The sequence below is a fragment of the Notolepis coatsorum genome (genome assembly GCF_963971535.1).
Source record: "Notolepis coatsorum genome assembly, chromosome: 7".
Lineage (NCBI taxonomy): Eukaryota > Metazoa > Chordata > Actinopteri > Aulopiformes > Paralepididae > Notolepis > Notolepis coatsorum.
Window position 1 is genome coordinate 39,108,500 of NC_140171.1, and position 21,528 is coordinate 39,130,027.

The window sequence follows — 21,528 nt, forward strand, 5'->3', positions numbered from 1 at the left end:
AGAGGATATATTATTACAGGTACAGGTTTGAAGAAGCCTCCTCCACAGAGGAGATAGTATTACAGGTACAATGTACAGGTATAATGAAGCTTCCATAGAGGAGACATTATTACAGATACAATGTACAGGTATGATGACGCTCTCCTAGAGGAGATATTATTACAAACAGTACAATGTACAGGTATGTGGGATCAGTTCACTTGCACTTATATCTACTTAAGTTATTGGCTAATCCATTTTTATCATCATTGATTGGAAGTATTTTTATTTTAAATGTTTATTATTATTATTATTATTATTATTATTATTATTATTATTATTATTATTATTATTATTATTATTATTATTATTATTATTATTATTATTATTATTATTATTATTATTAATTATTTATTCTTATCCCGGTTATTAATTGATTGCATTGGGAATAAATTAAGATAAAATAAGCTATTCCTTTATCAGAGCAGGGCGTTGTAGTGTGTAGTATCTCTTGAGTATGTATTCAGGGCAGGGTGTAGTGTGTAGTATCTCTTCAGTATGTATTCAGGGCAGGGTATAGTGTGTAGTATCTCTTCAGTATGTATTCAGGGCAGGGTATAGTGTGTAGTATCTCTTGAGTATGTATTCAGGGCAGGGTGTAGTGTGTAGTATATATTGAGTATGTATTCAGGGCAGGGTGTAGTGTGTAGTATCTCTTGAGTATGTATTCAGGGCAGGGTGTAGTGTGTAGTATATATTGAGTATGTATTCAGGGCAGGGTGTAGCATGTAGTATCTTTTGAGTATGTATTCAGGGCAGGGTGTAGTGTGTAGTATCTCTTCAGTATGTATTCAGGGCAGGGTGTAGTGTGTAGTATCTCTTCAGTATGTATTCAGGGCAGGGTATAGTGTGTAGTATCTCTTGAGTATGTATTCAGGGCAGGGTGTAGTGTGTAGTATATATTGAGTATGTATTCAGGGCAGGGTGTAGTGTGTAGTATCTCTTGAGTATGTATTCAGGGCAGGGTGTAGTGTGTAGTATCTCTTGAGTATGTATTCAGGGCAGGGTGTAGCATGTAGTATCTCTTGAGTATGTATTCAGGGCAGTGTAGTGTGTAGTATATATTGAGTATGTATTCAGGGCAGTGTAGTGTGTAGTATCTCTTGAGTATGTATTCAGGGCAGGGTGTAGTGTGTAGTATCTCTTGAGTATGTATTCAGGGTTAGGATGTAGTGTGTAGTATCTATTGAGTATGTATTCAGGGCAGGGTGTAGTGTGTAGTATATATTGAGTATGTATTCAGGGCAGGGTGTAGTGTGTAGTATCTCTTGAGTATGTATTCAGGGCAGGGTGTAGTGTGTAGTATCTCTTGAGTATGTATTCAGGGCAGGGTGTAGTGTGTAGTATCTATTGAGTATGTATTCAGGGCAGTGTAGTGTGTAGTATATCTTGAGTATGTATTCAGGGCAGTGTAGTGTGTAGTATCTCTTCAGTATGTATTCAGGGCAGGGTGTAGCGTGTAGTATCTATTGAGTATGTATTCAGGGCAGTGTAGTGTGTAGTATATCTTGAGTATGTATTCAGGGCAGTGTAGTGTGTAGTATCTCTTGAGTATGTATTCAGGGCAGGGTGTAGTGTGTAGTATCTCTTCAGTATGTATTCAGGGCAGGGTGTAGTGTGTAGTATCTCTTGAGTATGTATTCAGGGCAGGGTGTAGCGTGTAGTATATATTGAGTATGTATTCAGGGCAGGGTGTAGTGTGTAGTATCTCTTCAGTATGTATTCAGGGCAGGGTGTAGTGTGTAGTATCTCTTGAGTATGTATTCAGGGCAGGGTGTAGTGTGTAGTATCTCTTCAGTATGTATTCAGGGCAGGGTGTAGTGTGTAGTATCTCTTGAGTATGTATTCAGGGTTAGGGTGTAGTGTGTAGTATCTCTTGAGTATGTATTCAGGGCAGGGTGTAGTGTGTAGTATCTATTGAGTCTGTATTCAGGGTAGTGTAGTGTGTAGTATCTCTTGAGTATGTATTCAGGGCAGGGTGTAGCGTGTAGTATATATTGAGTATGTATTCAGGGCAGGGTGTAGCATGTAGTATCTCTTGAGTATGTATTCAGGGCAGTGTAGTATGTAGTATATATTGAGTATGTATTCAGGGCAGTGTAGTGTGTAGTATCTCTTGAGTATGTATTCAGGGCAGGGTGTAGTGTGTAGTATCTCTTGAGTATGTATTCAGGGTTAGGATGTAGTGTGTAGTATCTCTTGAGTATGTATTCAGGGCAGGGTGTAGTGTGTAGTATATATTGAGTATGTATTCAGGGCAGGGTGTAGTGTGTAGTATCTCTTGAGTATGTATTCAGGGTTAGGGTGTAGTGTGTAGTATCTCTTGAGTATGTATTCAGGGCAGGGTGTAGTGTGTAGTATCTATTGAGTCTGTATTCAGGGTAGTGTAGTGTGTAGTATCTCTTGAGTATGTATTCAGGGCAGGGTGTAGTGTGTAGTATCTATTGAGTATGTATTCAGGGCAGTGTAGTGTGTAGTATATCTTGAGTATGTATTCAGGGCAGTGTAGTGTGTAGTATCTCTTGAGTATGTATTCAGGGCAGGGTGTAGTGTGTAGTATATCTTGAGTATGTATTCAGGGCAGTGTAGTGTGTAGTATCTCTTGAGTATGTATTCAGGGCAGGGTGTAGTGTGTAGTATATCTTGAGTATGTATTCAGGGCAGGGTGTAGCGTGTAGTATATATTGAGTATGTATTCAGGGCAGTGTAGTGTGTAGTATCTCTTGAGTATGTATTCAGGGCAGGGTGTAGCGTGTAGTATCTATTGAGTATGTATTCAGGGCAGTGTAGTGTGTAGTATCTCTTGAGTATGTATTCAGGGCAGGGTGTAGTGTGTAGTATCTCTTGAGTATGTATTCAGGGCAGGGTGTAGTGTGTAGTATATCTTGAGTATGTATTCAGGGCAGGGTGTAGTGTGTAGTATCTCTTGAGTATGTATTCAGGGCAGGGTGTAGTGTGTAGTATATCTTGAGTATGTATTCAGGGCAGGGTGTAGTGTGTAGTATCTCTTGAGTATGTATTCAGGGCAGGGTGTAGTGTGTCAGCCAGAGTGTCCCATCTAAAGTGAAGCTGACCTAGAAAATCGGAGAAACATCAATTGAAGAAGAGCTTAAATAATTCACTTACAGCAGCGCACGCTCTCTACTCAACCACACAGGACCAACCGCAAATAGAAACATACACATACAAAAAAGTGTGTGTGTATGCCCACACACACATGTCTTTTTTGTGTTTGGGCAGGTTTCTTCTAGCGTGATTGGAGTTGTGAACATACAGAACATGTGCTGCAAATACATTTACGGTATCTGCTCCGTCTTTGCAAGCTATCCACTAAGGACATTGCACGGATGAGATACCAGCGCAGACACGCCCATTATGAGTTTGCTCCTGATCTGCTCCAGTGCATTTGGCTCGCGGCGCAGTGTGCACTCCTGACAGCGCTGTTGGCAGATATCAGGAAGGGGAAAAATAAGCCCGAAATGAGGCATAGACACAAAATACAAATTAACACTTTGGCGACCACAGTCTTGCGGCGATTTATGCCTCAGAGGACAGAGGTTTGTTTACAAACCAATGTACTTTCTAAGAGCTATATATAATTTATATTATTGCTATCTGTCCATTCTCATTGTCACTTGAGTGCATAAACCGTGCCTTCATAATGGCTTAAAGAAAATAAAAATCCATCGGTTGGTTGTCATTTTATAGCGTCGTGAATATAAGGTTTATCGCGCTTTTCGTCTCGTCTTTTTTCCAGGAAGCTAGATAATAGGCTAAACGTTGGCGCCGTTATATCAAACGCCATTTCTGCTGTATATATACGAATGAAATAAAACAAACTGCGTAGCATCCGAACTATTACAGAGCATCTATGGATGAAATGGGGGCGGCGGGGAACGCCGATTAGTATTATTGATTAGCAATACAGCGTGAGTTCAGGTAGCCAATGTCAGTGATCGATCACGTTAGGTTTTAAAACAATGTCCAATCCAGCTGTAATTTGGGGGAATAGTATCCTACTGTCAGGCCATGTGATCGCCGGCAGCATTTCTTCATTAGTCATCGGATTCTGGTAGATCGATATGTCCATTGGCTAATCATAAATCCCATTATTCCAGGCTGAAATATGCGTTCGGTAACGGGATCAAAGATGGAGGGTCTTCGTTTGGAATCGAGGCTCATATGATCAGCCCACAGACTGTAAAATAATTTTTTTTTACAATCGCCCTCAATGATACTGCAGTGGAGCGATGGCGCCCCTAAGCGGATCTGGACGGTATTGCATGTTTCGAAAATCAAATATGTGGGTAGGTCATGCATCTCGATCACGGACGTTAATAGCTTTATAAATATGGAATAAAACAATAACAACTTGCCACGGCTATATACGTGGCTCTGGTCCACAACGCATGGCACCGAAACACGTATATATACGTGGCCGGTCCTGAAAGTGTTTTAAGCAAGCTCTATATGTTTATGTTTATGTTTATGTTTATTTAGGATCACCATTAGCTTTTGCACTTGACAAAAGCTATTCTTCCTGGGGTCCGGCACTTACAACAATACAACAATATTCAATACATTACATCATTATCAACATCAACATCAATTACATCTTCAATTACATCATTATCAACATCATTAACAATCTCATCCTCAGTTAGGATGATATTGTACAAGATATTTATTAGTAAAAAGTATAAAAATTTAATTATTAAAATCAAATAAATAGTGCTTCCTGAGCAGCACTCACTGAATGAATGAATGAATGAAAACTTTATTTAACAGATTGCAGAATGGGTACAATACAGTACGGCTCAATACATACAATTGTTAAGGGGATGCAGACCTGAGAAAGACGTTTGTCTTGTTTCCATCAGGGTATCAACATTGTGCCGGAGCTTAGAGGACTGTATATAAATTTCACCTTAGGGGGTGTGGTAGGATGCCTTAACTCTTAAACTAATTGTACCAAATACACAACTGAGTGAATAACTTAAAATGGAGTCACCTAAACTAGAAAGAGCGAGGAAACTGTTTGAATCATAATGCCATTTTTATATAAGCAAAAGGAGGAAAAAACATACATACAAATATTATTATCACTTTACACAATGCCTAATTAAATACTATAACTAAATTTAGATGGGCGCCCAATTGGTTCTATTAAAGTGTTCTGGCCAAACGTTGCCGCGGTTACCACTGCAGCAGAGAAACAATTCCCTCTGCAGTACGAGAGAGGTGGAGAGAGTTAGTAATCCTGGTGGTGAGAAAGAACCCGGATGGGTTCTGTAACGAGGAGTAGTAGACCGCTGCGTGGTGATGAGGGCGGGAAGACGCTGCCCGGTCCGATTGGCGCCACCAGTCTGCTCCTGCAGACCAGATGCTCCGCTGTGGTGGATCCGAGTGTCTCGCTCCGCTCCGTAGGGCTGCACGCCGACAGCTACTGAAGACACGCTGGTCCCTCTGTACAACAGGCTACTGCTAGTGGCTACTACATAGGACTGGTTGTGTCCTTTTACAGCGTCCCTCCGACACAGACCCTATCTAAATGTCCTCTGGTCTGTGCTATTATCGTCTGATATGTCCAGTATAGAGCAGCTATCAACGCATGAGCTGGAGCTATGTTAGGTATTAGCTCCGAGCTAGCTAGCTTCGGCTAACTGTTAACGATAAATGGGGAATACTATAGTCCGCTTGGTAAGCAACTTTACATCCTTGGTCACCGTCAAACTATAACGTTACGAGACCAACGCTGGATGCATTTCTCCCGTCCGGTTCTCTAACAAGTCTGGGCAAGTTCAACGTCAATACAACGTCTCCTACAGGAAGTGACGCACTTACGCTGGAACACTACCACCTCTGGCCCACTAGATGGCAGCACTGTCATATAACCTGAGATGCCAGCAGTAGGCAGACAGTAAACATTATGTGGTAAATAAATAACTTAACTCCCACATATTAAACAGGTTGGTGAACTTAAAGGGGGATAATATTAGGTCTAATTTTACCTAATTGCAGACCCTTCAGCACAAACATAAATACAATTAACAGTCACATTTTCACCGCTATGCCATAAGGGTTCAGTGCATGCTCGTTAGTAGATGGTATTTAAATTTTTTCTTGAAAGTGGTTTTGGATTCTATTTCAGCGAAGTAGCTTGGCAATGAGTTCCATTCCGTGATAGCTCATTTTATGCATAACGTATTCTTCACCATTAGTATTCCGTTCATTTCGTATTGTATTTCGTTTACTTCGTAATGTATAGAGCTTGCTTAATTTGTATTTTCATGACACATTGCGTCCTGTGTTTTGTCACTATCCTTCGTCATTTCATATGTTTGTAATGTCCTATTCCAATTACATTTGTCACTTATAATTGTATCATATATAGCCTTATTTATAATACGATGTCACGATGGGGTTAGGTAGAATGCAATAATACAGAAAGGGAAGGAATGGAGGAGGCAGAGGCGAGGAGTGAAGCTTGGAGAAGGTTGTTTACTGTAGAATACCTGAGAACCGAGGCCCGACGAGGAGGGCTGGACCTGGGAAGCGAGGCCCGACGAGGGGGGGTGGGTACAGGTGTAGAAGCCCGGGAAGGGGAGCTGGACCCTGGAGCCGGATCCCGGACGAGAGGCCCTCCAGCCGCCGGACTAGGGACCGGTTCAGGAGAGCCGGAATGGAGGTGCGGCGGCGACGACCCCCGGAGCAGGATCCCACGCAGGCCCTGGCGAAGACCACGGCGAAGACCCCGGCGGAGACCACGGCGAGGACCAGGACGCCGATCACGGCGCAGAGCTGGACCAGACGGGGAGCCAGGATCCGTCGAAGAGCCGGGAGCCGGCACGGCAGCCGGACCAGGTGGAGAGGCCGGGCAGGGCGTGGAGACCGGATCGGTCTCGGCGGCGAGGCGTGGTGTAGGATCCGGGGATGAGGAGCCAGGACCCAGAGCTGAGGCTGGACTGGGCGTGGAAGCTGGACCAGCTGTGGAGGCCTCACTAGCCATACTAGCCTCGGGGGCTAGGCTAACTGTGGGCCCTGGACTCACTGTGGGAACTGTGCTAGCTGAAAATGCCTGGCTAGCTTGGGACATCTGGTCCGTCTCAGGTACTAGGCTCACCCTGAACCTGGAGCCTAGTCTGGCAGTGGAGACTGTGCTAGCTGGAGACATCTGGTCTGTCTCCGCTACCAGGCTCACCCTGAACCTGGAGCCTAGGTTGGCAGTGGGCGTCTGGTTAGCTACTGTAGCGGGGCTAACAGGCGGGGCTGTGCTAACTGGGGACGGCCGGTTAGCTATTGGGACGGGGCTAACGGGCGGAGCTATGTTAGCTGGGGATGCCTGGCTAGCTTGGGACATCTGGTCCGTCTCCGGTACTAGGCTCACCCTGAACCTGGAGCCTAGTCTGGCAGTGGAGACTGTGCTAGCTGGAGACATCTGGTCTGTCTCAGATACTAGGCTCACCCTGAACCTGGAGCCTAGTCTGGCAGTGGAGACTGTGCTAGCTTGAAACGGCCGGTTAGCTATTGAAACGGAGCTAACGGGCGGAGCTAGGTTAGCTGGGAGTGGCTGGTTAGCTCTTGACACTAAGCTAACCGGCGGAGCTATGTTAGCTGTGGACGTCTGGTTAGCTGTATGAGCGGAGCTAACGGGTAGAGCTGTACCAACTGGGGACGTCTGGCCATCTATAGTGGCGGAGCTAACAGGAGGAGCTGTGCTAATGGGGGACAGCCAGTCAGCAATTGGCACGAAGCTAACGGGCGGAGCTAGGTTAGCTGGGAGTGGCTGGTTAGCTCTTGACACTAAGCTAACCGGCAGAGCTAGGTTAGCTGTGGACGTCCGACCGGCGATGGACATCCGAGCAACCTCAGCGGCTGTGGGAGGATCTAGGCTGACCGTAAGCCTGAGAACAGTCGGCAGGCTAGCTACACTAGCCTTCGGCTTATGCTTCTCCATGAGGACAGCAACATGTTCAGCCATCTCCCACATCGCCGTCTGCAGTGTCGGGTTCTCAGTGGCGACCTGGTCGATCTTCCGGAGTAGGAACCCCCATTTGGCCAGTGAGTAACTCTTCATGTCACCGGCCATCAGGGCCAGGACAACGGTGATGGTATCGCTTGCCTTTCCTGCTGCATTCGTTAATGTTGGTGGCGACATTCTGTCACGATGGGGTTAGGTAGAATGCAATAATACAGAAAGGGAAGGAATGGAGGAGGCAGAGGCGAGGAGTGAAGCTTGGAGAAGGGTGTTTACTGTAGAATCCAGTGCAATACCAGGAAATACAGAAACTACAAAACAACTTCACAATACAAAACAACAAACACTAAGACTTACTAGAGGGAGAACGGTGCGACACGACGTGGATAGGAACAGGGGGTAACTGGAGGAATGTCGCCACAACGAAGGGGAGACAGACAGACACCTAAATACCCCGACTAATTAACAAACAGAAACACCTGGCCCACACAGAACACAACAACCTAGACACCAGTCAAAGACAAACACAAAAGCAACTCATGACAACCCAACAGTACACCACATCACACAAGGGAAGGGAAAGTCAACAACAGTAAACACCATGACACCACATTAATCATACTATTAATTATTGTTATCACCGTAGTCAGGATATCCAGTGTACTGGAGCGCACCGATTGTTTGTCACCACTAGAGGGTGGTAGGGCGCCAATGTCAGGCCGAGGGCCAATGTCAGATAGAGGGCATTGCCCAAAGTTAGGTTGAGGGTACTGCCCAATGTTACCATCCTGCCCAGTCCAGCCAGGACCGGGCCTAGGATCCTGACAGTGTTCACTGCCAGACTTGGAGCAAATCACACCACTTTGCGAAGGCTATCTCGGCCTGTGGCTACATATTTCTCTAACAAATTATATACCGTTTATAAGATCTATTTTCTGGTGTTCCAACGAAACCTCAATCAACAAAATTCGTCCATAGATTCTGGCTGTACAGGACGAAATGTAAGGGAGCGTCCCTATTGCGTAATACTACTGTACTATACTGTAACCTTTCCCGTGACAACACACCCCTCTTGACAATTTAGGCACTGTGCCAGTGAAGATATTTTATAATTGACGAATATTTTGAGTGAGTAAGTTGCATCTAATGTTTAGTTAGGATAATAGAACCTGCATCATACATATACTCATATACAGAATAAATGTTTCATTGGCCTGCTTCCAGCGTCTAATCCTCATGGACCCAACTACACATTATAAATGAAAAGTTTATTCTGGAGCATAAGTGTGCGGTCATGCGGTGGTACAATTGGAATGTGAGTGCAGTCAATAATGATAATAATAATAAACGTATTTATATAGCACCTTTCATACACGGATTGCAGTTCAAAGTGCTTTATATAATTAATGAATACTAGGGCTGACCCCTATTAGTCGATTAGTCGACTAATCGGTCGAAAGGAGCCGTAGTCGACTAGCCAACCTCTTAGTCGAATACAAAAAAATATATATATTTATAATTTTTAATTAAAAAAAAAATCATTCAATTTCTTTCCAAAAGAAAAGAGGCCTAGAAGCGAGGCTAACGCTAATGGCACGCATACCAGAGGCTAACTACCTACGAAAACAGGCACAGAGGCACTGAAAGAGGATTTCACCCATCTAATGAACACACTAGAACTAGACTGACAAATATCAAGATGTATCCATCAGTGGCCAATTGCATGCTTTTGCAGAGGACAAGAAGCCTTCAGTCGACTCCTTCAGACATTAAGCACCCCCACAGCCCAAATGGAATGATAATTTTTTATTTTTTTTTAAGATTTTAAAAATATTATACTTTTTTTCCTTTCCCCCCCCCCCCCCGGCCAATAGTCGACTAACTGCAAATTTTGGCCAATCATAGTCGACCATCCAAATCCTTAGTCGGGACAGCCCTAATGAATACATAATAAAACAAGTAGCAAATAAAAGTTGCATCATGATGCAAAATCAAAATCAATCAATCAATGACACCGACAATATTGGGAAAGCCGACAACGTTAAATAACAATATTTAAATAATAAATATGATTGCATGGGATCTCTGGGTGGCTGGCTCAATATCATCCTTGATTTCATCCAGAGTGATATTCTCCTTCGAAATATTCGTTCACGGTCACGCCTGGCATTATGATTCCTGAGTCTGGCAACAATTACTGCTGCCATGATCACCTGTGACGCTGGCATGATGCCTCTTTATAGCGCTTAGGGATTTGCGCTTATTTACCACCATGTCTGTGAAGACGGTAGGTGCATAGAATTAACTGGTCGGAGGGCGTTAACTCCGGCTGTCAGCGTTGCCTCCGGCTTGGGCTGGCCGTCATACTAACTCAATTGGCAGAGTTAGCGGGTGGAAGTCGATGGGTGGTAATCTGGACGTTGTGGACAGCGACTCCTACAGGTCGGTTGGGGGACGCCTGCACAGCAGAGACAGGAAATGGCGGGGGTAGTGTGAGCCTCCCACACGTTACACCTCGCCAATGAGAGTCCACGCTGGCAGGTGAAAAGATGTGACAGGCTGCCTCCACATGTATCGGAGGGGACATGTGATGCAAGGCTTCTATCCTCCCTACAACCGGCCAGTGGGGGGCATATGCGAGCAACGTTCAAGACAGGGGAGGGGAGAATTGGCACAGCGGAATTGGGATGGGAGAAAAAGAGAGAAAAAAAAAGAAAAGAAAAAAAGAACTAACTGGGTGGTGCAATTGGCCTTTGTGGATATGGAGCATGTTCCGCCCATATTACCTCATTTAAATTCGTGTCAATTGCACCGGACGCAATGCTGACGGAACGCAGTTGCCACCTCATTTCACCCGTTACGCGTCCTCTGCGGATACCAAACTGAGTTTCAGAGCGATATGCACAGGCTTTGCTTAGGAAAAAGCCATGCAAACCCTTTGTGGATCCCGCCCTATGTGTCTGTCCCTTCCCCTATTCCCTCATGTGTCTCTAGCTGGCCTGTAACTCTGTCACAAACATAGGCTCTAGCCAAAATTAAAGAAAACAGTGCTGCACATAGACATTAATATTGTTAAGAGATAGGGTAAATAACCCTAAATATATATGTTCTGTTGTGTTTATTTGTCCCAATGGCTATTAGGTAGATATTGTAGTGGCTACTGGGACATAATTCACGGCATTCTAGCCTATTGTGGTGTTTACTACATCTCCCATGACCCTTAGCGGGGGATGACGTAGTTAAAGAGAGACGAGTGAAAGATGAATGAAAGCGTTGTTTGTGCGACAGTAGAGTGCGTAATAAACTAGTTTGTTTTTGCATCGGAACACGACTCCGTCTGTGCAATCATTACCGCACTCCTACAATATGGTCATTAAACTATTGGTGTCAAGTTATGTTTTGTAGTTCTGTAACTTTTATACCTGTAATGGAGGAGCTACTAATGTAGCTACATTAGTATACAAAATGTTAATAGAGAACATTCTTTTATTTGTTAATTAAGTCTCTTCTGGCGAGTAATCTGAAGTAATCGGAGTGCTACTAGATTTAATTAATTGTATGTTGCGCTCTTTGAATGACGTCTGTCGTGCAATATACAGTAGATAAGTGGATCCATACTGTATAAAGACTAGATGGTGCAAGGTGGAGTCTCCCGTGTAGTTCACCGGCGGCCATCTTGTTACAGTCAACTACAAACGTTTGGTTTATTACAAACGTTATTAACGTGGCTATGATTCTTGCTTGGAAGAATTCTTAGAAAAAAATTTAAAATGTCATATGAAAGTATGATAGTATGATATGATAACAGTTATTTCAATAGAACATGCGCTATAGACATTCATGTTATGAGTGGGCGCGCTGCCCGTAGCAAGATGGCCGCCATGTGGCAACGTCGGTCTCCGTTGGCCAGCAGCGCGGGTGAGTCATCTAGTCTTTATATATCTATTAGGGGTGTAAAGGTACAAGTATCCGTACCGAACCGTTTCAGTACTGGACCTAAGGTGCAGTACAGCTGTGTACCGAACGAATACAACGGTATGTTAACCACTAACAACCGCCCACCGGGGGCTGTTTTTTTTCACAATCTAATGTAATAATCTTTTAAATTTTTATTTAGTCTGCACTTAAAGGACATCTTGATTACATTTTAATTGTTTCAATATTATGGAGCTTACTGTAATAGTAGGCATTTTGGTTAAGGGTTCCTTTTTTGTTTAAACTATCCTTCACAAACTCTTTTTGTAGACCTATAGACTAAATTCAAGATTACAGACCCACTTCCCTCAACTTGCCTTTGTACTCTCCCCTTGTGTGTGCTTTGCACTATGATCACACTGGATACATTGAGGATAGAAGGGACCCGTATGGTACGATGCCTCACACTGAGGTGTTGTCTAATTAAGCATTACATCACACGCAGGAGTGTGTTATACTCATTAGATGACGCCTAGGGGTTGTTAGACCCCCCTAGGCGTGATCTAATGAGTATAACACATGACTTCAAGTGATGTAATGCTTTTATACAATGGCCCAATTCACCCAACCTTATTGCTATACAATAAACACACAGTAATTGAAGCATAATGGAGATTTATTCACAAAACCATCCACAGAGAAAGTAGATCCAATAATAGATCCACTAGTAGACACCAGAGGGAGCTCCACAAACCATGTTAAACCCAGATTCGGCTCAAACAAGGGACTAAACACGTTTTGCAATTATGCCACATCAATGTGGAGCGCCCTACCCACAGCTGTAAGGAATGTGAATCACTACCCACTTTCAAAATGAAAGTGATGTACAATGTACAGTAAATGTCCTAACCCAATAATACACGAGACCCTCTTCTTGGGACCAAGTAAGGTTTCGTCGATAATCCAATGTACAATGTCAAGTTTCAAGTTTCTTTAATAGTTGTCATACAGAAGTACAGAATACTTTTATACAAAATGCTTCTTACTGTTATGCTCCAGAGACTGTGCTAGACAAGATAAGTATGAAATAAAATAGTATAGCATGTAAAATAGAAGTAAAAATAGAGGTCACAGTGTTCAGTATAGACAAATGTACAATGTTCGATGCAGAATAGAAGTAACTGAGTTACCATACAATATACAATATACTATGCAATGTACTAATATACAATACTATATAGTGCAGAGCAGAAATGGTATGAGGTACAAGGGTCACGTGGAGTGTGTTATACGAAATAACAACGTCTAACTTGACTGTTTCAGCCAATCAGAATCAATACATTTGCATGCCATTGTATAATCTGCGGTATGTGATCCCTGACTGCCCCTTCTCCCAGACATTGTGGACATCAAGCCCGCCAACATGGAGGATCTGACGGAGGTCATCACGGCGGCTGAGTTCCACCCTCAGCACTGCCACCTGTTTGTGTACAGCAGCAGCAAGGGCACACTGCGCCTCTGTGACATGAGGGCCTCTGCACTCTGCGACAGACACACCAAATGTGAGATTTGCTACAATGATGACAAGATGCTTGCAATTATAATAATAAGAATAATAATATAATAACTTTATTTGTATAGCACTTTTCATACAGAAGTTGCAGTTCAAAGTGCTTCACAACAGTAAAAAATACAGGCATAAGCAAGCATAAAAAAGATAGAGAGGTAGCAAGGTATGGTAAATCACATTGTTTCACATTAGGATCTAGCATCCCAATAGGCCTTTCTGTTTACAGTTTCATTCAGTAATAAAAATAATAAAAAATAGAATAGACAGAGTAAAAAAAGTGCGGTTTGATTCAGTTTTAAAATAGGCAAAAATTTATAAAATAGAACGGACATAAAATAGTCCTAACATACAACAGGGTATCTAACATGCAACAGAGCATTGCATCAGTTTTGAATTACAACAGAGCAGCGCATAAGAGGTAGTGAGATTATGAGTGTATAATCCATCTTTCCCCTATTAAAACTGAAATCTGAAAGTATTTATTTATAACATGTTAGTGTTTTAATTATTTGTGTAAAGTAACTGATATTTTGGTAGTTTTATATACCGCACAAATAAATAGACACTAAAGCTCTCTCCTCTCTCTTTATCCAGTATTTGAGGAGCCCGAGGACCCGGGAAGCCGGTCTTTCTTCTCAGAGATCATCTCCTCCGTGTCGGACGTCAAGTTCAGCCATAGCGGACGCTACCTGCTGACCAGGGACTACCTCACCGCTAAGGTGTGGGATCTGCACATGGACAAGGGCCCTGTAGAGACCTACCAGGTCAGTTAGCACACCTGTATTACTTAGTTACCTGTGTTGGTTATTTCATATAAAATGGTGCATTTATATTATACAAACTCCACACAAGACTGAGAGCTTTGTTTCTTTAAATTACGAAACATTTGGCGGTAGGCCTCAGGGACTAATTCATAAGCTTTAAGGATAGCTGCCTTGACTAAATCATAATTAGGATATGATTTAGGACTCATTATTATGATATATCGATGCGTAAACTGTCTGTGCCTTCCCTCTCAAAGCACTCTGCATCAGAATCGTCCATTTATCTGCTGGCCACCCGCAACTGCTAGCTATGTCCTCAAACAACAAAAAATAACTGTCAACATCCTTTTCCAAAAAAACGGGAACCATGCTCTTCTGCCTAGCCATGTCAAATCCTGTCTCTCTTAGTACTTGCACAGCACCAGCATTACCCACATTACGCAGCACCATCTCACGGTCATATGCTGCCTGGGCGCGTACCTCACGTGCCACCTCAAGTGCTTCCTGGGCCTGGGCAGCAGCCGCTTTCTCCTCACGCTCTGCCCTGGCAGCTGCCGCATTCTCATCTCTCTCTGCCTTGGCAGCAGCCGCTTTCTCACGAAAGCAAGCAAGCTCTTCATCTCGCTCCAGCGACCTTAGCCTAAGCTCTCCACATCTTGTTTATGGTGCTCCGCACGCGCCTTAATATCCACATTTCCTTCACCCGGAGATTTACCGGCAGCCACACCAAAACACTCTGCCTTAACCAGCTCCTCAATCAACTGATTTTGCAAACTTTCTTTCTTTTGGGACGCTTCAAGCTTCATTGAATAATTAACAGCTACTTGCATTAATTCATCCTTGGAACATTTCAACATCTTCTCCACTGTTGGTTCCACAACAAAATCCTCCATGTCCAACGCCATACTTACTACTCACAGTAATCAACAACAAGGAGATACGCTTTAGATACAATATAATTAACTGTGCTCCACTCAAACGATGTAGCACAAACTCAATTGTCCAATATCAATATCCCAAAAATAAACAATTACGACAACAACAGTGACAAGCTCCTGGTCTGCTTTATAGGGCGTGGAGCCTTCAGTTACACAAAACAACCATGTTAATTACAAGAAACCAATTATTGACACCACACACACGACAATGTGAATGTAACGCAACAGACAGTGAGTACACCCACCACCATGTGAATATACACCACAGACAGTAAGTATATGTGAATAGTACACATAACACCCACATTCACCCATTCACTCACACATTCACACACCGACGGCGGAGGCAACCATGCAAGGTGCCAACCTGCTCATTGGGAGCAATTAGGGGTTAAGTGTCTTGCTCAAGGACACTTTGACGACCGCTCTACCTCCTGAGCCACTGTCGCCCAGATGCCTACTAATTACTTAGTTCTGTTACCTGGGGTAAGAGAGGTTCACATTGAGCTAATGTTGACGGCGCCATTGTAGTAGTGGGCGATTTCAATAGCGCCAATCTGAGGAAAGTATTGCCGGACTTCTATCAGCATGTGACTTGTAACACCAGAGGCGGTAACATTTTAGACCACTGTTACTCGCAATTCAAGTGTGGATACAAGGCTCATTCTGCTAGTGGCTTCGGCAAGTCTGATCATGCGGCCATCTTGCTTTCTCCAAAGTATAAACAAAATCTCAAGCGCGCCCCGGTAGTCTTGCGAGAGGTGCAGAAATGGTCTGTGGAGTCAGAGGAGACGCTACAGGCTGCGCTTGAATGCACAGACTGGAGTGTGTTCCGTGACAACACAGATAACATTAATGACTACACGGAGACAGTGCTGGACTTTGTTCGTACTTTGGTGGAAGAAACAATCCCCACTACCACAATAAGAGTTTACCCAAATCAAAAACCTTGGGTAGCCAAATCCGTCCGTGAAGCTCTGAAAGCGTGCACCACAGCATACAACGCCGGGCTCGTGGCAGGCAACATGAATGACCACAAGGTGGCGAGATACAACGTAAGGAGGACAGTAATAGAAGCAAAACGGCGCTACAGGAATAAAATTGAACTTCAGTTTGAACAGGCTGACTCCAGAGCTATGTGGCAGGGCCTCAAAACGATGACAGATTACAAAGGCACCTCCCTCAAACTGAACAGTGACATCTCCTTAGCAAATTATCTCAATACCTTCTATGCGAGGTTTAAGGCTGGGAATAACAACACCAGCCTACAAGCCACGGCAATGGGGGGGGGGGTCTGCTGATGGAGACTCAGTGTTCAGGGTAACAGAGCATGAGGTGAGGAGGACCTTTAAAAAAGTGAATATCAGGAAGGCAGCAGGACCGGACGGCATCCCCGGCCGCGTCCTAAAAGTCTGTGTCGACCAACTGGCCCCGGTATTCACTGACATATTTAACCTGTCCTTAGAACAGGCTGTCATCCCCACCTGCCTGAAGAAGTCCACTATCATCCCTGTACCTAAAAAATCCAAGCCTGCTTGCCTCAACGACTACCGCCCTGTAGCTCTCACCTCCATAGCCATGAAGTGCTTTGAGAAGCTAGTAAAGGGCTACATTTGCTCCTCCCTCCCCATCAACCTGGACCCCCTGCAATTTGCATACCGCCCTAACAGGTCCACAGAGGACGCCATAGCCCATGTGCTGCACACAGCAGCATCACACCTGGACAAGAGGCAGGGGAACTATGTGAGAATGCTATTCATCGACTACAGCTCAGCATTCAATACCATAGTCCCCTCCAAACTCATAGCCAAGCTCAGGGACCTGGGCTTGAACTATGACCTCTGCCAGTGGGTCTTAGACTTCCTGACGGGCAGACCCCAGGTGGTGAGAGCAGGCAACTGCACCTCCTCATCCATCACCCTCAACATAGGGGCCCCCCAGGGCTGTGTTCTGAGTCCCCTCCTCTACTCCCTGTACACACATGACTGTGTGGCTCAGCGGAACAACAACACAATCATCAAATTTGCTGACGACACAGTAGTGGTGGGCCTGATCTCTGCAAACGACGAGAGGGCCTACCTGGAAGAGGTCAAGGTCCTGGTGGGATGGTGCCAGGAGAACAGCCTCTCACTGAACGTCAGCAAAACAAAGGAGATGATTGTGGACTTTAGGAGGTCGGGGGTCAGGGACTACAGCCCCCTCAGCAATCGACGGGGCACCGGTTGAGAGAATGAACAGTTTTAAGTACCTCGGAGCCCACATATCCGAGGACTTGACATGGACCACACACATTGACAGTGTTGTGAAGAAGGCACGACAACGCCTCTACTTCCTCAGGCGCCTAAGGAAGTTCCAAGTCAGTCAGAAGATCCTTAAGAACTTCTACTCATGTACAATAGAGAGCATCCTGACTGGCAATATCACCTCCTGGTTTGGGAATAGCACCGCACAAGACCGAAGCAGACTACAGAGAGTGGCACGTTCAGCCGAACACACAATTGGAGGGGGGCTTCCCACTCTCCAGAACATTTACAAAAGCGGTGCAGGGGTAAGGCTAAGATAATTATTAAGGACTCCAGCCACCCAAACAACTGCCTCTTTGAACTGCTGCGGTCAGGCAAGCGATACCGGAGTCTCATGGCAAGCACAGAAAGACTCAGAAGAAGCTTCTATCCCCAGGCCATCAGGTTGCTCAACGAACAATAACACTATGCAACAACCATCAAATGCACTCACAACACACACATCCACACGCACACACTTTAAACAAACAACACACTGCAGCACCCACTCTCCACACTTTAGAACACCTAAACACACTTTATATTTATTGGTAAAGGATTTGCACTACAACCCATACCTCAGTACACCTTACTGTAAATTGTACCTAAATTGTACCTCATCCCATTTTTGCTTTGCACTATATAGTATTGTATATTAGTATATTGCATAGTATATTGTATATTGTATGGTAACTCAGTTACTCTATTCTGCATCGAACATTGTACATATGTATATACTGAACACTGTGTCTACGTATGTGACTTCTATTTTTACTTCTATTTTTACATGCTATACTATTTTATTTTATTTCATACTTATCTTTTGTCTAGCACAGTCTCTGGAGCGTAACAGAAAGAAGCATTTTGTATAAAAGTATTCTGTACTTCTGTATGACAACTATTAAAGAAACTTGAACCTCTGGGTCAAATATGATGTGATTTCCGATTTGAAAATGTTATTAATATAATTTCCTATAATCTACCACCAATGACGGTAAAGATGGTGTGAACGAGAATTTCACATCTTTTAATCATTGGGGTTACAGGAATGATTTGACCTTAACTCTTTAATTGCCAGACCCGGGGTTTTGGTCGTTTATTCTTTTATTCCATATTTGTATTCATTATTCATCCAGGGACCTCGGTGTTACCATAGGAAATGAGTCTGAGATTGCCAAAGTGCAATACCGGCCACATCCTGCTAGACGGCAGTATCGAGCACCCTTTGAAACCTTATATCTTACCTTACGTTACGTTCAAATTCCTCCGGGCGCAGTTTTCTGGGTCAGTCGAGCAGTTCGCCCGATCGCATTGAAGCGCGTCAAATGCCCCCGATGCATGTGTTGTGGTGGGTTATGTCATGGACCAGATGGACATCAGATGGACCAGATGGCGATCAAACAATTGGAATATTCTTTTTGGAATACCCCCGATCTGTTGTAGTGAGGTGTTTAGGGTAAGTGGGTAGGATTCAAGCGCAGGACAATGATGGGTGAGAGAGAGACGAGCACGAGTCAAAGTTGCACATAACCAGGCTTTTACTGAGCTTGTCAACAAGGCACACGTTACAGGGGTACAAAACAAAACCGAACTTAAAACACGGGAACAAAAACCTCAGCAGGGCTGGAAAACGTGGCTAGGAAGCAGGAACAGACTCACGGGGGAAATACAGAATAACAAGGCTTTCACGAAGGATAAGCAGAGTAGCACGACAGGATAACACCGGGGAGACATAACACAGCACAGAAGGGTATTGCGACAGGATAACCAAACAATGGCGCGACACTGGTAGACAGGGAGTGGCATGAATATATACAGGTACTGATTATGATGGAAAACAGCTGGGGCTGACAGACACAAGAATACTAATACAACACTGGGAATACAGGACTAGACGAACATATGAATATGAATACACACACAGGGAACAACAGGCTAGACTAGGACATAAGGACTAATGGGAGATACACAGGGAGCATGATATAAATGATAGACAACAGACTTGACAGAATAGGTAAATAAAGACCCATACAAAGGGCGGCGGCCTGTAGCACCGCGAACAGACTGCCCGGGGGCGGCAGAGGATTGTTCAGAGAGTTCAGATTATGACACGATCAGAGGTAAGGACTATTTGACAATTCCAGCTTGATCCAACAATGTTTTCATTCCGATCCAGCTGATCAGCGTTTTTAGTGTTCAATACTAATGCCGTTACTGGCAATCAAAGCATCAGAAACTAGCCCCCCCTTTCATGCATTCATGCTATATATGCTATAGCCCATAGCTATAATATAGTATAGATATAGCTCTCCAAACATAGTGATACACAGTGAAAATATGTAATGGAAACCTGGCACGTTAGCTACAAGGCCAAGACTAATAGCTGGCACTGAATGAGTTAAAGTCAAATCAAATCAAATTGTATTTATATGGCCCTTCCTGTAGCCTTCCTGCTGACTTGTTGTACAGAACTTGTAAGTCACTTTGGATAAAAGCGTCAGCTAAATGACTCAATGTAAATGGCCAACGTGCTTAACACAATAAAAAATTTATAATAATAAGTAAGAAAACAGACATACAGTATAGGCTATTCAGTCAACACAGAAACAAGGGGGAAAAAAACGACCTTGTTCTCTTCTTACTTGCATAGCTGCTATGATGTAGGTTGTCGGAACATCTTCTGTATGTGTTACAGAAGGCTGCATGTTAGCCTAGCTTAGCACAATGAATGGAAGCGGACATGACCGGTTAGCCTAGGCATTGTCCAACACCTCTCCCGAAGGCTAAACGGTCATGTCCGCTTCCATTCATTGTGCTAAGCTAGGCTAACATGCAGCCAGATAGCTTTGTTAGGAGTAAGGATACGTTTGTTGACTGCGCGCGACAGCTGAACAGAGTCAGAGGTGGAATTCAAGTTGGTAAAAGCCAACGATGGTTTACTTTTGAAGTCTGAAGCAGATGTAGAGTAAAAACAAGCCTGGACCAGAGCCTCAAGTGGAGACTCACGCAAGAGCACACCACCCGGCTAAGGTCCAGAGATATGATACAGACAGCGTTATATCTATTCTTGAATCACATTCTGATCATTGGTTGATGACTGATGGTAGATAGGCGGTGTCTAATGGTCATGAGTCTTCTATGTCTCCTTTGTGCCCTACTGGCTAGTGATACCTTGTTGGTTTCCTTATGGGTATGACATCATTGCATGCATGTTTAAGGGCCAGTCTGTGAACTGGGGTCGAACTAGGCCCCAGGGACATGGAGGTCGTTTAGGTCAAGCGATAGAGAAGAAGAAGGGGGTATGGAGAGAGAAACAGACAGAGGGAAACAGAGTGCAGAGATGCGCATGACACCATGTGAGATGACATCATGCACAATATCATGCAAGCATGATATGGAGGATCAGGAGCCGATCGAGAGAGAGACTTCAGTGACCGGGCACAGGGAGGTCGTTAGGTCAATAGCTTTCAACTGAACGCACAGAGAGGAAACTGGTATCTATCTTCTTGTCTCTCTCTGGAGAAGACGATAAGCTAATTTCCCAAAATGTTGGTGTGTTCTTTAAGTATTAATGTTCGATTTTTCTTATTTATTTATGTATTTATTGATTACGAGCAATATAGTGTGCAGGCCAAATTGGAATTATCTTTAAAATGTTGTAACAGGAAGGGAATAGGCATATATATATATAGTAAGATGAAACCTATGTCTCTAAATTAACTGACTACATCATTCCTTCTGACAACAAAATCTTGAATTACTAAACGGGTACTCTTTTGTGTGGAGCAGTAAAAAAAAAAAAACAGATATTCTACAATGGCTAAAACTACAGTAAATGTACCTGAAAAGATTACTGCTCTCTACTGTCTCATCTACAGGTCCACGAATACCTGAGGAGTAAGCTGTGCTCTCTCTATGAGAACGACTGCATCTTCGACAAGTTTGAGTGTGTTTGGAACAGCTCAGATAGGTAAGCTTTTGCGGGCAGAAAATGTGTCTGTGAGAGAGAGAGAGAGAGAGAGAGAGAGAGAGAGAGAGAGAG

General features: G+C 43.9%; 1 protein-coding gene across 1 annotated transcript in view; it reads left to right on the plus strand.

Annotated features, from left to right (window-relative positions):
- The window catches only part of ppp2r2ca (protein phosphatase 2, regulatory subunit B, gamma a), a gene marked incomplete at both ends in the record, with an annotated part of 49,350 nt that overhangs the window by 26,765 nt on the left and 1,057 nt on the right, over positions 1-21,528 (plus strand). Inside the window, 3 exons of the mRNA XM_084317906.1 lie at positions 13,330-13,494; positions 14,097-14,266; positions 21,365-21,456. Of these exons, the coding sequence (XP_084174032.1) occupies positions 13,330-13,494; positions 14,097-14,266; positions 21,365-21,456 (427 nt within the window). The remainder of the gene's footprint in view (positions 1-13,329; positions 13,495-14,096; positions 14,267-21,364; positions 21,457-21,528) is intronic.